At 40.2% G+C, this 16,277-nt stretch overlaps 1 protein-coding gene across 1 annotated transcript in view; it reads right to left on the bottom strand.

The window, feature by feature from the left end:
* The window catches only part of sntg2 (syntrophin, gamma 2), a 110,826-nt gene that overhangs the window by 72,178 nt on the left and 22,371 nt on the right, over positions 1–16,277 (bottom strand). Inside the window, exons 2-6 of the mRNA XM_085256780.1 lie at positions 5,236–5,373; positions 5,063–5,119; positions 4,862–4,919; positions 2,426–2,469; positions 420–461 (exon numbers count right to left, since the gene is read on the bottom strand). Of these exons, the coding sequence (XP_085112906.1) occupies positions 420–461; positions 2,426–2,469; positions 4,862–4,919; positions 5,063–5,119; positions 5,236–5,373 (339 nt within the window). The remainder of the gene's footprint in view (positions 1–419; positions 462–2,425; positions 2,470–4,861; positions 4,920–5,062; positions 5,120–5,235; positions 5,374–16,277) is intronic.

Genomic DNA, 16,277 nt, shown 5'->3' on the forward strand with positions numbered 1-16,277 from the left:
ATGGCAGACAGGAAGAGCGTGCGTGTGCGTGGGTGAGATGGAGGGATGGTCGCAAACAGCAGAGGCGATATTTAACAAAAGGAAGATGCTGTTTCAGAGGGAAACTGATCAAAATGAAAAGAAAGAAATTGTGAATGTAGAAGAAAGGGGGGTGGGGGGGGAACACCGCATACTGGCACCCTCACTTCCTGTGCAGGCTTTGATAATAATCGACTCTTTTTCAGGCTTTTCAATTTGTCACAGTGTAAACGAAAAGAAAAACAGCCTCCTGCCAAGATGACAACTCAGATTGTTGAGGCGCACCTCCCTGTTGATAAACAGCGGGATTTGGTGTTACACCTGGAGGATGGATGGAAGAGTAATGGGCAGATGGAGCAGGGTATTGGCTTTTTGCAAGAGTCAAATACAAAAATACTCACAACTTCCTCGTGAGTACAGTGCTCTACATTAATGCCATTGACCTAAAGAAACAAACAGAGATGAAACACAAACATTTAGTTTAACATAAGACTATTAAGGACTTGTATTCTCACTAACAGGGTCAGAGGTGTCACAGGCCTCCATCTCTAGAATATGACTCGCAGGGTGATGTGCTGTTTAGTCACCTCGGTGTAGTTCTGGACAGGCCTACCAGGTCCAGAATAACAGCTCCTGCACTAAAGTGATTAATATTTATGTATGAAGAACATTTTCATAATCCAAACTAATTATGTGTTTTGGGAGTTTCTTGAGTTATGACCAAAAAATGTTTTGCAAGGCTACGGTGACTTTCAGCTCTCTAAGTCCCAGTTCAGGCCAAGTTAGCAGAACATAAATTCACCAGCCACTTTGTTAGGTACACCATGTTAGAACCCAATTTTGCCTTCACAGCTACCTCAGTTCTTCATTGCATATGTTCAGCCACGTGCTGCAAGCATTCCTAAGCGATGTTAGTTCATATAGATACGACAGCATCACACAGCTCCGTATTTATGATGCGAGTCTCCCATACCAGCACATCCACAGATGCTCTATTAGATTGAGATCTGGTGACTGGAGTCCATTTGAGTACATTCACTGGCATCAGCCTGAATCGTTCATGCAAGGCAGGATGGATCCATGCTTTCATGTTTTTCCAGAGATCTATTGTCCAGTTTTTGTGAGCCAGTCCAGTGAGGACTGCCAGTGCGGTCTTCTGTTGCTGTAGCCCATCTGCTTCAAGGCTGGAGATGTTGAGCATTGATGTTGAGGTCATCTTCTGCTTGGTTATAACAAGTGCTTGTTTGAGTTACTGTTACCTTCCTATCAGCTTAAAGCAGTCTTGTCATTCTCCTCTGACCTCAACAAGGAGTGTTCTCTCTCTCAGCGTCTAAAGGTGTACCTAACAAAGTGGCCAGTGAGTGTATAGTTGACCCCAAAACACAATGCCTTGAGCTACAGAGGCAAAATAATATGAAGTGAAAATAAGATCAAATAAGATGCTAAATCATTATAAAGAGAATAAAAGCAGATGGAAATTATCTCCAAGACAGGAAAAAAAGAAAAACACCAATCATCACCAAACAGAATTCCTACAAATATCAATATATTTAAAGTAAAATGCAAAACTGTAAGTACAAATACAAAAAACTGCAACAAGACGGGAAAAGACACAGAGACACAGTGTTAAAGTTTATAAAAGTCTGTCATAATCTGCTGCAATTTGGAGAAACAACCTTTATATATAAATATATATCTTTTTATTCAGCTTTTTTCCCCATTTATTTATTTTTAAATCTAAGCTAAACTCATTTCACAGATTATCTCCCCTAAAAACAGTCGTCCAGCCTGAGCCTCCCCATGACTCCCAAAGTTTACGCACCAGCCCCTAATTTGTTCGTCTCCTGCCATCCAGGCAAACAGATGCAATATTCTACAATGTGACACTTCAAATAAGCCACTGCAAATACATATGAAACAGCGGTGAGAGATGGAAGCAGTGGCAGTTCTATTCATATTATTATTCGTAATCATTTTCAATATGAATGGTAATATTGCTTTGCTGTCCGTTGAACCTACTTGATATTCCAGATAAACAGCAGATCCAATAAAGCTGCCAGACGGATTCAAATTAACTTATTAAAAAGATTAAATGAATAGCATTACTAAACACTAGACACTAATGACTACCACTCTAAGGACCATCAGCTATTATTCATTGGTGATATTTTTTTAAATATAGAAACACATACATTGAGTGATTCCTGTAGCAATGATGTGTTTTGTTTTTTAAATCACATGCTGAATGATTCATTTGAAAAACATCATATAGCTCAAAAGATTCAGCTACCATTCCTTCAAATTAATAACCGTTAAAATGTGAGCGAAATTGAGATGCAAAGAGCCGCCCCGCTGGGTCGTGACCCCAACCAGCATCCAAGCAAATAAGTCAGAAACTGATACTGACCTGCAACACTGCGTCCCCGACGAACAGCTTCCCCGTCTGATCGGCTGCAGAGCGTCAATCGTCGAGTGTCAGAGGTTAATGAAAACATTATGAAATAATTGCTCATTTCATACACGGTAATGTGGTGGAAATGGCAATCAGTGTCCCCCCCAACCGTCTAATCTCAGACAACATCCTACAGCTCACAGAAAGAACACAGGAAGGCATGAAATTCGAAACTAATCAGGAAATAAACTCATTTGCAGCAGCACAGGAGGAAACAATGAGAGCTGTGTTGTGAAAAGATTCGTAAAGCTGTGTGAAAAGGGCTCTTAACGTCCTCGGGATATCAAGACATGATTTTCTCGCATCAGAAAAAGTATTAGGAAGCGCGTGGGCAAAAAGAAAAATTACCGGGAAATGATTCGCTCACATGATGCTCTAATATGGCTTCACGCAGGGAAACTTGGAGGTCATCAATTCTTAAAATTTAACTGACAGACATGATTAAAGTATTTTCCATCTAGTTAACAGCATGATCATATTACTCTTCCAATCTGGCGATGGTTTACTTCTCCACAGCACTTCATGCTCACTTATCATCAATTAACTGCCCTATTGGACTGATGAGCTGTTGTGAGAGATTAGAACAGTTCATCTTTTACTTTGTGCCTCGCAGCAGGTGCACATAAATAAAAAATGTTTTCTTTCTGAGAGTTGCTGAGAATTCGATTGAAACGAAAGGAAAAAACCCGTCATGTCAAGTTTACTTTAACAACCTTTTAAAGCAATCAAAGAGCAGATGTTTGCGGTTTTTAGGGGGTGTTTCGTGCAGCTGGGTGCAGTAAACGGGGACAACGGGGTTTCCGGCAGAGCTTTCATTTTTTCTGATCACGGGGGGAAAGGGGAAAAAAGTCACTGAATACACAGAGAAAAAATAATTACGAAAATCCACAATCTTGACAACAAAAACAAAAATCCAATATTTATTTACATTTGCTAATCGCTTTCTCGGCACGGTGAGGCGGCAAGCATCGGCAGCTCTGCCTCTCACCTCTTTCTAAATAAAATTTTCAGTCCCATTTCCATTTTCACACCATTATAGCCAGACAAAAACACATGCAGCAACTGTGACCATCTCATCTGTGTTTTACCATCGCAGCCCGGCAGGCCACAGTTCTGGAACATCAGTTAAGAAATAGTTGTGTCCATATCAGCCAGTAATTTAGCTGTTTTTGTTATTTCGCTTACAGACACATGGAGGGTGGTTCATCTGACATGACAACAGAGGCTACGATAGACTTTTAGATTCAGGAAAAAGTTGCAGGAAACTTTGAAACGGCTTAATGCACTCCTATCATAGACTGTATAAAAACGTTGGATGCAGTGTCCTAATGAAGCAAAGCTGGTTCTGAGGCGCCTCAGATCTGCACGACCTTAGAGGTTGTTTACAAACAGAAGCCAGATTTTATACTCTGTGGGGAGAATGATCATGCTTCTCAGTGAACATATTCATAATAAGTTCATTATCTCATCAAATCATCTTCAATACAACACTGCATTCACTTTTAAAGTTATGGTCCCATTTAGAGTAGTTTAGAAAATACAGTGTGATGGAGGCATGGCTGCCTTGTGATTGACAAAGTGCTACTGTATGGGCATGAAATGCATTTGACCTTTTTTGTCATCTTTTTTAAAACAAACAAAAAAACAAAAACAGCCAAAACAACAGCTTGAAGCTTCAAGAACAAGTTATGCATCCATCTTTTATATACAGTCTATGCACCATGTAAAAACTGTGCATACAATCAAAAAGCTGTGCAGTTGTCTCATACATGTTCTGTAACGTTTCCTAAATGTGTTGTAGATGACTTTCTGTGTGTCAGATTTCAAACTGATTATTCGCGTCTGTGTTTTACTTCTCTGACGTTCACATGTGAAAATGGCTTTATACGTACTGCAGTGCGTCCTGATAAATTAAAACTCAGTACAAACTCATGCTGTGCAGCTAATTTTTTAAGAATCAGATGGGGGTATTTTCCGCAACTATCCTGCCTCACATGGATCACACAGCAGGAAATAATCCACTTTGGGCACTTTGCACTACGGGAAATATCTACAGAGTGGTTTATGGCTGGGAATTATCTGAACTGAACAAGCAAAACCCAACATCACACACACTCAGGGCTTTGCATTCTTCCCATGCAGCTCTTTTGGTGAATTCCTAAAAACAAAAAAGTTCATCAAAAGCACTGCATGTGTAAAAACAGCTCAAGTATAAGGATGCTATCAAACTATAAGACTTTTTTAAATCTTACAGACAAATCTTGTCAATTTAAGTACCAATATAATAATAATTTATTATGTCTGTAATCACTTTGAACCGTGAAACTCAACGATGCACTGAAAACCATTTCCAAAGCCACATTAAAGTAGTGAGATGAAATGCTTTCTTACCTACTTGATCTTTAAAAATCTTTGAAATAACCACTGGCACGTTGTGCTCTGCACCTCCCTGAAAAGCAGGAGAGAAAGATGAGGATGTGCATTTCTGAGTATGGGTGGTAAAATTTGCTGCCAAAACAGCTTTTTCAAACAGCCATCTCTGCCACCCAAAGCCTTTCATTTCCACTGTAGTCTCAAAACTTATCTGCTTACTTTGATGCTTAAGCCCAGACCGCCGGTCGCTTGTCTTCGCAGTACAACAGTTCTGTGCTTTAGAAAGTGGGAGTTTCTTATTGGCAAAAGGATATTGTGAACATTGAAAAGTATGCTGGAGTTATGCGGCATGAATTACAAAAAGCGAGCCTGGAGGCCTCGGGTGCACTTACATTTACTTGGGATTCACTTCCACTCGTGCAAACCACATCCAGCTTCTGTATGGTTAATACCTCTTTGGTCAATTTCAGGCAGACATCATAGGTATTGTTGGTCTCCTCATTGTACAGCAAAGCAATTCCAGATTTTGTCTGTTGGAGTTGAGAAGAACATTGACATTTTGCCAAGCAGAGCAATTACGTAGACAATGAACATTTTAATCCTCTTTTCTCAACGTGCCATTTGTGCACCCCGTTCTACTAGTCTAGTTTTGGGTTAATTGGTTTTGCCTGACATTGTGAAACCTTAGTGTAAGGATTTTTTCTTTCAGTTCAGTGTTTCTACCTTATGAAACCAGAGATACACAAAAGTTCAGGCAGTTGTGCCAGAAAGTCTAACTTTGAGAACAGAAATGACAACAGTCAGCCAGATCAAAGAAGCACAGACGTTACAGTTCACGCTTTTTCTGTTTCTTTGTAGATGAAGAACCTTCAAGCATCTGAAAACTGAATGCAGTGCAGCTCAAATTTAACGCTCTTTCTGTTCAGTATCATTATCTGCAAATATCAACAGAAATAAAAGAAGCAGCCATCTCAAATTATTCACCTTTTTGATTAAGCAAAAGACTGTCAGACAATACCTTCTGTAACACTTCAAACGATACGGCTCATATGACGAGATTGAAAAATGGTAAAAAACTATGTTTATATCTCGAAACACAAACTACGTTTACACCAAGATACTAGCAGCCAGGAAATATTAAAAAATAATTTTGGCCACTTTGGTTTAGTTTATGCTAACAACTTATAATTAATACTAACAAAATACAGATGAGGAGCCTAAATAAGTATTTTTGAAACAAGCAGAGGTTTTGACCCAATAATGGGTCAATAACTGGAATTAGTATACAGTTGGAAACATTTTGCCATTAAAAGAAACTAACTGTAAAATTCATCAGCTCGCTGTCTGGGTTTGACAAAAGCCATGTCTAATTCTGCACCAATCGTTCACCATTCATTCAGAAAATTCAGGCAGTCTGTTGATTTCCATCAAATGTTCAAAGGTCAAAGCTGGTCATGGCATGGACGGAAAAAACAAACAACAGGCAGGTGTCGACATTTTGATGTAGAATAAAGCGTTGCTTAACAAATTCAGAAATATTGAACAGAACAGGAAATTCAAAGTGAGCTGACGGCCCTGCAACGTCTGCATGTATACAAACTAGCATTTTTAAATGGAAACAACACCGTTACACTAGTTACATTTATGTGCATCTAAATTCTGTTTCATTTGTTGCATGGTGAACTTTACACGTTGGCCCGTTACAGTGACCTCACTTACCTGAATTACTGACCCTGTGATGCAAATTGTTACATTCCCCACATGGATCTGTTGGTACGGAAAGTAACAGAATACTAGATGGAGAAACTTGAGGAGGCTGTTTGGGTCGTTTGGAAATTATTTATTGCCACAATGTCAGAAACTATGCATAAATTGGCTTCTGGGAGAGCCAAAGACAACACAACAGCACCCCCAACACAAAACAAAACCCCTTCATCTAACAAACTTTAAACTTTGTCTAAAGAAAGGTGACAGTCCTGCGCTTCAACTCCCTAACAAACTAGTGGAACGAGAGAAAAAGGTGAATATCAAGAGAAACTCTCCTGGCAACTCTGACCACAGGAAACCTGTTGGGAAATGTAACACAAGACAATGACACAAAGGGAAAAATAAATTGACAAGCACAAAGAAGCAACATATGAATCTTCATCAGCAATGACATGAAAGGTGGAAACATCAGGAGCTGCTGGGAGGATCGACGTCCTCACAACTTTCATTTTGGAACTCTTTTTCAACCACAACTAGATATTGAGAATCTATCACAGCAGGGTTACTGAGCTTCAAAATGTTTGCTTGGCAAGCATTCAGAAAATACAGAAATAACATTTTGTGGCAGTAGATGGTGTAATTTCAGTTTTGAACCAAAATCAAACCCTTTAACAAAAAGCATCCATCCACACGCAGTTACTGAGACTAATGGAAGACAGTGTTTCAGCGCGGTAACATGTTTGCATGCCGATGCCAGAGTTCAGCTAGAAGCAATTTGGTACCTGTGCATTTAAACTAAAGTTAGTAATTATAACTAAGCTTAGCTTCAAACACACTAAAGCTTCAACAGCATTTTATAAACCCATAAAAACAGCCCCATCAGTCCATATACAAGTCAGTTCTGAAAACGGGATACTAGGGAATTGCTTTGGGTCTAACACCGTAAACGTTGGAATAAAGTGCACATTACCTGCAGTGACCGTCATTACTTCTCAAATAAGTTCAACTCCTCTACATCTTTCAGTGACACTGAGCGAATTCTTGGAAAATGAAGCTCTGTGCAGGAAAATTCTTATTCCAAACACATTCTAAGTATTAGGATGGGCGGCCAGTCATGGTGTAAGAATTAACTCAACATGTTTTTCATATTTGGAGAAACAAGAAAATCCTAGCAAATGCCCCAGAGAAGGGCCCAGACAGCATTGCGTTCTGATGAAAGCACCAACAATCTATATCATTTTGAAAATGGTACCACAGAGGGCTGAAATACATTGTTCCTGTAGGTCTAGTCATAACATTTCATAATCTGTGATGCAAGACATCATATAGACAAACGATTATGCCCCCTCTAAACCTCCTCCCCGCTCATATTGGTTGTTTGAAAGGGCTGAATTGATGGAGTGAGTTACATTACTTCCCAAAGCTTCATCACAATTCAGCCAGGAGAGTCAATAAGATTGATGGATGATCTGGCATATAAACAAATGAAAAAACAATGGTCTACATTTGATGGAAAAACAATTGCCTGTTTGTTGAAGTGACCTGACTGTGAAGTAAGAGTTTTCTACACACAAAGACTAAACGCAGTAACACAAACTACAGGGTGGGCCATTTATATGGATACACCGTAATAACATGGGAATGGTTGGTGATATTAAAGTCCTGTTTGTGGCACATTAGTATATGTGAGGGGGCAAACTCCTCAAGATGGCTGGTGACCATGGTGGCCATTTAGAAGTCGGCCATCTTGGATACAACTTTTGTTTTTTTTCAATAGGAAGAGGGCCATGTGACACATCAAACTTATTGGTAATGTCACAAGAAAAACAATGGTGTGCTTGGTTTCAACGTAACTTTATTCTTTCATGAGTTATTTACAAGTTTCTCTTTGTTCACAGCCATTGACATGTCGAAGAGGTTAACACGTGAGGAGCGGATCGAAATTGTGTTGATATCTGGTGAACGCAGTAACCGGGTCATTGCAGCAGATTTCAATGCAAGACACCCTACGAGACCACCCATCTCCCATGCTACAGTTAGCAAACTGCTTGCTAAGTTTCGTGAAAATGGTTCAGCGTTGGATTTGCCAAAATGTGGACGCAAGAAAACTGTCACTAATGAAGAAACATCAGTGGCTGTCCTAGCTTCATTCAGCAAGAGCCCACACTAGCACTCGCCGCATGTCACTGGAGAGTGGCATTAGTCGAGCATCCCTTCGGCGGATATTAGCTACTCACAAATGGCACCCTTACAAACTCCAGCTACTGCAGCATCTCAACGAGGATGACCCAGATCGGCGCACAGAATTTGCAGAATGGGCAAAACAAAAATTGGAACAGGACCCTCAGTTCACCCAGAAGATTTTGTTCAGTGATGAGGCAAACTTTTATGTGAATGGTGAAGTTAACAAACAAAACCACCGCTATTGGTCTGACACTAACCAACATTGGATGGATCCCTCCAAGACTGTTGGCACAACAAAAGTGATGGTTTGGTGTGGTATATGGCAGAGGTGTGGACTCGAGTCACATGACTTGGACTCGAGTCAGACTCGAGTCATTAATTTTATGACTTTAGACTTGACTTGAAAAAATGTTCTAAGACTTGTGACTTGACTTGGACTTTTACACCAATGACCTGGGACTTGAATTGGACTTGAACCGGTTTACTTGAAAAGACTTGATATTTTACCCCAAATATAAAATTTAACATGCATATTATATAGAGATTGAAAATGTGACGTCATTCACGGGTAAAACCGCAAAGGATTCTGGGAACTCGTGGCAAGAGGTACTAGTGCTCGCAGGCTTTCAATTGAACTCAGTCACACAGCGATAAAAAGAAACACAAAAATGTCAAGAAGCTGTTGTATTATTAACTGCAATAGCCGGTCGCATGACAGCCACGGGAAGCCGACGGGTAAAGAGATCGGTTGTTATCGGATTACGTCGTTGAAGAGAAATTGTTCGAGCCATGTTTCCGAAGTAACAAAGAGGCGACGGATGGCCTGGATTGCAGCCATTCAAAGACCAAATATAACGTCCCAGAACACTCCAGCTCACAGGTTAGTCTGCTCCAAGCATTTACACGAAGGTCAGTCTGCTGTTGTAGTTAATACGTCATTTTCATAACATAATTGGTGATATAGGTTACAAGCAAGTCTGGCGCTGAACAGAAATTGTCGCGCTATGCTCCTTTGTTTATTGTGCATAAATAGTGAATTGTCCTGACACAATATTGCGTTTCGCTTCTGTTATTATGGTACATTGACAAAAACATATACTTTTATTCACAGGATAAAACGGGGTTTTTGTATCACTAATTGTCCAGTACGATTACAGCATACAGTATTATTGTCACTGCTACATTTCTGTAATGCTACCAGAAATTATTTCCACTACTAATTAATTATTGTTGAGCTCAAAGGTCCTATTAATAAACGGTTAAGGAATGTGTATTTATGACGACGATTTGTGAGACTGGTAAACTTACCTTTGTTCGTACGATGGTCTTTCGTTCTACACGGTGCATTTCAAGGTCCTGTACCCATCCGTCGGTAAACTGTACCTGGGCTTGTTGCAGTGACCTGAAGTTACTAAACTTCACGAGTGTATGCACTCACTCCAAGAACCGTATGATTATAAATATGCATATAAATATGCTACGATGAGATAGCTGACTTCATCTAACTAGCAAATGTTGTCCAGGCTACGTTGGTGATGCAGTTTTTTTTTAATGTGTATGATATTTTTGTCATGCGATTTTAATAAAGCCGGTCCTACAACCGCATCCAAGAATAACATGCGGCTTATCTCAGAACTGTCGGTGAAAATTATTCTAGGAGCTAAGTTTAATTGAGCTGCATTTTAAAGAGGTGCAATTTCACAATTTGTGTATATTTTCTAAGTTCACTATTTTGTCATGTGTTGAGAAAAACACAGATTTAAAAATTACATGGTCTAATATTTACATTTAGCATAACTGCAACATTATTTTTTCATTTTTTTTTTTAAAGACTCGAAAGGACTTGAAATTCAAAATTTCAGACTTGTGACTTTACTCGGACTTTTACACCAGTGACTTGAGACTCGACTCTGACTTGCCTGACATTACTTGAGACTTGACTTGAGACTTGAGGATAAAGACTTGAGACTTACTCGAGACTTGCAAAACAATGACTTGGTCCCACCTCTGGTATATGGGGTACAACGATAGTGGGTCCATTCTTCATCAATGGAAACCTCAAGGACACTGGATATTTGAAATTGCTACATGATGATGTGTTTCCCTCTTTATGCATTAAAGCTGGCACGTTCCCTGAGTTTTTTCCAGCAAGATGGTGCACCACCACATTATGGGCGCCAGGTCCGAGCATTCCTAGATGAACAGTTTCTTGGAAAGTGGATTGGTCATCGTGGGCCAGTTGAATGGCCCCCAAGGTCTCCCCCTTAGACTTTTGTCTTTGGGGTCATCTGAAGGCAATTGTCTATGGTGTGAAGATACGAGATGTGCAGCACCTGAAACTACGGATACTGGATGCCTGTGCTGGCATTTCTCCTGTGGCGTTGCTATCAGTGTGTGAGGAGTGGGAGAAGAGGGTTGCATTGACAATCCAACACAATGGGCAGCACATTGAACACATTTTATAAGAAACTTGTAAATAACTCATGAAAGAATAAAGTTACGTTTTCACCAAGCACACCATTGTTTTTTTTATTGTGACATTACCAATACGTTTGATGTCACATGGCCCTCTTCCTATTGAAAAAAACAAAAGTTGTATCCAAGATGGCCGACTTCTAAATGGCCACCATGGTCACCAGCCATCTTGAGGAGTTTGCCCCCTCACATATGTGCCACAAACAGGACTTTAATATCACCAACCATTCCCATATTATTACGGTGTATCCATATAAATGGCCCACCCTGTACTACAATGAGTCTCCGATCAAAAACGACACATTTAAGGCTTCAATTGGCTCCCACATCAATGATGATCATAAGCAGAGAACTGGGAAAAGTGCCTTTAAATCAGCACCATATCATTTTTATGTCCTTTTTGACTTTGACCCATTAAAAAGTGAGATAGACACAAATTAAATTCAAAATAGACACTGTGCTGCTGGATTGTTTTGCTGTGATGCCCAAATTCCTGTAGAGCATAACATTCACCTTTTCATAGATGATGCACTCTTAAGTGATCAGAGTGGGTAAAAAAAAGCTCACAATCACAATGTGAGTGGGGTCAACCAATTCTCTGCTGGGAGACTTGAGAATGAAGGTCGAGCTCAGTTGCCTCTAAGGAAGACGGAATATAAATGAAGGCTTTGCGAGAATATACGGCCACTGCAGCAGGAGAGCAGCGGCTACATTCAAAAGACACAAAAACAGTCTAAACGTTTAAAGCCGGCGTCGCTGCTGAAATGACAAAGGAAACCAGCTTCACCTCTTGCTTCTTTCTACTCTGTCACTGCCCACCCTCTCAGGCAGCTCCCTTTGTGCAGCCCTTATTGTTTCTTGTTGAATGACAGCACTGTAAAACTCTAAATAATAACACTGTATAATAAACTGACAGAAAAAATGCATTTGGTCTTGTCAACTGCAGATCACACATGACATTCAAACATAAACAATTTCAACTCCATAAACTTTACATAATTGTTCTGAGGGCGCTGAGTCTCATAGGAACAAAGACGTCTAATATAGTTTTTATTTTGCTGCTGACATTACAGAAATGATGAAAAACTAGTTATTTTGCGCTTTAATATAGCAAAACACAAACTGTTAAATCAAAAGATTTACAAGTTTCCAAAATGAAAATCCAAACTTTAAATGGGGCTATAGCCGCTCTTCATTTTGAATGGCAGCTGTGTGCCGCTGAGCAAAGAGCCAAGCTACACTACAGAAGGAAGTTAAAGGATCAACTTCATGCTAATACGATGCATGTGATAGCCAGACAAGAACAATAACGATGAACAACCCGGAGCCTGTGCACATCACAGTTTCCACACACAGAAGGTGATTTATCTTTATAATATCCTGCATAAATTTAGAAGCATCGACGATCAAGTGTAGGCAGATGGCCCTTGCAGAGATGTGCAAAAGGAACTCTCAGTGCAATCACAATAAATGTGGAGACATCCACACAGGCGCTAAGAAAATAAGTAGAGTTCACAAATCAGAGATCATTTAGGTGAGTATAACTCATAAAAGGCACGCATGCATGCCACTCAAATAAAGAAGACTGCAGCTGAGTTCACTTTAGTGGAAAACAAGAACACAAAGATTGTGAAGTTTCAATGAATACAAACTTGGCCTTCAACCAATGAAAATACAGTTTGTTTTTCCCCACCTACTGGTGGTTTATTTTGTTTCTGAAACAAAGAAATCTCCTGTTTTTAAGTCTGTCAGCTCTTCAACAAGCTATCTTTGAACATACCAGATTACATCAGACCGTGCCGTTGGCAAATATCATATCAGTCAGCAGGGACGAAATCTGCAATATATCAGAGCGTCGGTTTGAGCAAACAGAACTCGGCATAGTGTGTAATTGTGTGGAAACTTCAGGGACAATAAATAAAGGAGTTTAAAGCTGAACACATGCAGCTGTGTGTACAAGGTTCACAACACATTCATGTGACAAATATCAATTTTCTTTTACAAGTCTATCTATGCACGATTTAAGAAACAGCTGCCAGAGAGTGCTTGTGCTTCAGCTGTAGATACAGGATCGAAACACAACAGGCTTCAGAGTTCAGGTATCAGGAAACAGCTGCCCAATCAATGTATGCTAATCACCATCTCAACATTATGTGTTAATGCACTGCAGCGCTTCTCAGAAGTGAAATTGAATATTTTTAGCTGAGGCTTAATTATCCTTTTATCACTCCAACCTGTTTACCAAATTAAAATCATCATGAAGAAAGAATTTAAATGGCACTGGTGAACTGCAGAGGTAGTAAATGTATTATCTGACATCTTCAGCACTAATAATTTGCACTGTGCAGCTTTCTTGCAGTGTACCATTGAAAGTTGAAATCCATTCTGACAGCTGACACAACCTCGACCCGCTGGTTTTATTTGCTCAGCGAGCGTTGACTGCTCAGAAAAAAGGAGCTATGCAAGCAACAGTCCATTTAGAACAGACAAAAAGGCTTCCAATGCTAATGGCCACAAGATAAAACTAAGGGTCCTTTTACATTATGCTAACTGACGCTTACTCATTGCTAATGTGTGTGCCCACTCAAGGTTAGGAATGAGTATCTGCCCCAAGTGGAGGAGTTCAAGAATCTCAGGGTCTTGTTCAGGAATGGAGGAGGAAGAGGGAGATTGACAGATCAGAGAAGTATCTGCAGTAACGGACGCTGTGCCAGTCTGTCATGTTCAAGAGAGCAGAGTATAAAAGCTAAACTGTCGGTTTACTGGTTGAGACCGCAGACGCAAGCAGCAGAAATTAGCTTTTTTCATAGGCTGGCTGAGCTCTCCCTTAAAAATAAAATGGGGTGGGCATCAGCTAGGTGACGTGTTTAGGGCCAGCTGGGAGGAGACCAGCAGGTATGTCAAGCTCCTTTTACATTATGGAGCCGCATACAGCCTACTTTGAACTGAAGGGAGCCAGACCAGTGAAACTTCTCTGTCTGTCGATTTAAAGAAACTTAACTACACGTTTAATCTGTGAGACATTTAAAACTGTTTAATGTGCCAGTTTTTATACATGATGATGAAATGTTGTTGTAATAAATGTAACAAATCTGTCAGGATGACTCTTTGAACTTAAATTGTAAGAAATAAATGTGCAAAATTACAGAAGCAGCTCTGGCATGTCATTGCAACAATGTTAATTGACAAAAAACGCTTTTTCTCTTACTCTGTAATCATTGTAAAAAATACAAATTTCTCCATCAGATGGTGAAAAACAGGAACTCTTCCAGCATTAACAATTTAACTATCACAACTGCGCATCTGGAAGAAGAACAAATCAAATTCAAATTCAAATTCAAATTTTCAAATTCAAATTTTATTTGTCACGTACACATAGGGTTGCCAACTCCCTGAAAAATAAATAAGGGACACCTCGTGGCCAGGGCCGGGCAACCCAGTTGTCTTCACCCTTCCCAGTGTGGTAGCTCTTTTTTTGTGTGTGTGAAATTATTTTTGAACCATTTGACTTGAATTTGATTTAAGCAGATGCATATTCTTTGTGATATGACCATATGGGAAACAAATGATCATTTAGCCATTTATTTTTAGCTCAAAATGACAACATTAACACAGTAAAACAGGTCTCTTTCTTAAACAGAAGCCTGTCATGCTTAACTTTTGAGAATATAAGTAAATCTTTCTTTAAAAGAACTCTGTCCTGCTTAACTTAAAATTATATAAATTAATAGAAAGCAATAGAACGAAAAATATTCTTGTAACAGTGCACATATAGTACATTTAGTACAATTGGCTTCAGTTGAGGTATTATTTCAGCTTTTCTAATGCTAATCAGCTGCTCCTGTTTGTAAACCCGCTTGTTCCCATGATTACGCATCATAACTCATCATCATTATTCATCTATGTATTACTTTTATGTATTATTCATCTATTTGTTGTAATCATCTATCCTTGCAGTTGTTTATTACACAAAATAAATGATATTATCACACTTCTGGCCACATAGCGCTGATATTCACCGCACATGCCCATATTAACCTTAACCAGAGGGTTTAAACAACAAACCAGTGTTTACATACCATATCTGCTTCTACCGTGGCCTGGTGGACAAAAAATTGGTTAAGGGTTCCCCGAGCTTTCACGCCCCTCATGTTCTTCTTGTGCCCACCACTAGAAGCATGCCTATGGAAAAAGTGCGCCGGCACACAGTGCAGTGCGCTTTATAGGTGTTATCGTGCACTTTCCCAGCCAGGTGTTTTCCTTTTCCCAGTCCTCCCTGTACTTTTGCAGCCTTTTTTCTTTTCTTTCTCTGAGGGGAACAAACATTGCTGCTCTAACGCTGGGCTTACACTGTGCGATTTTTGGCCCATTTTGAGCCGATTTTTGAGTCGTGCGACCGATTTGGTGATCGGCCCGATTTTGGCCTTCATCGCGCATCGTGTAGTATACGTGGGGTAACGAGAAGCGATTAACACCTCACGACCAGCTCCCGATCATCAGTCGGTCGTGAGGGTGTCACCACAGCCGCTCACACTGCTCATGCGCAAACACGTAAACATCGGTGAAAAAGACGGCGCAGCACGGCTGTGCAGCGTGTGATCTGGACACAAGTGATGGAGGCACTTGTAGAACTTTGGAAAGCTCATCCGAGCCTTTTCGATGTGGCATCACAAAATTATCACGACCACAACAACCGTGAAAATAGTTGGATTTACACTGCTGCTCAATCACAGCTGCCTGATCATGTTTTTCATTAGCAATTTAGCAAAGTTGATGGTGGTGGTGTGTCTGTGTGAGTGAAAGACAGAGAGAGCGAGCGACAGATTTTCTGTTATAACCTTCATGTTATGTTGGCACAGTGTGAGCTCTCAGGTCGCATCAGAGCATCGGGCGGTATAGTGTGAGACCCTGCATCGTGACCTGCAAACTTCTAATCCCTGCGAGTCAATCGTGCAGTTTGAGCAGGAGCTGAATAACGTGACTGAAAAAAATCGCAGTGTCTGCCCAGCTTTAGGTGTACAGTCATCCGAGACGTGCACCGCAGTGTCGGCGTTTGTTTCCCTGTTGG

Source organism: Mchenga conophoros, linkage group LG19 (genome assembly GCF_057382185.1).
Source record: "Mchenga conophoros isolate Kocher_MC1m ecotype Shallow Benthic linkage group LG19, M_conophoros_male_GT1.1, whole genome shotgun sequence".
NCBI lineage: Eukaryota > Metazoa > Chordata > Actinopteri > Cichliformes > Cichlidae > Mchenga > Mchenga conophoros.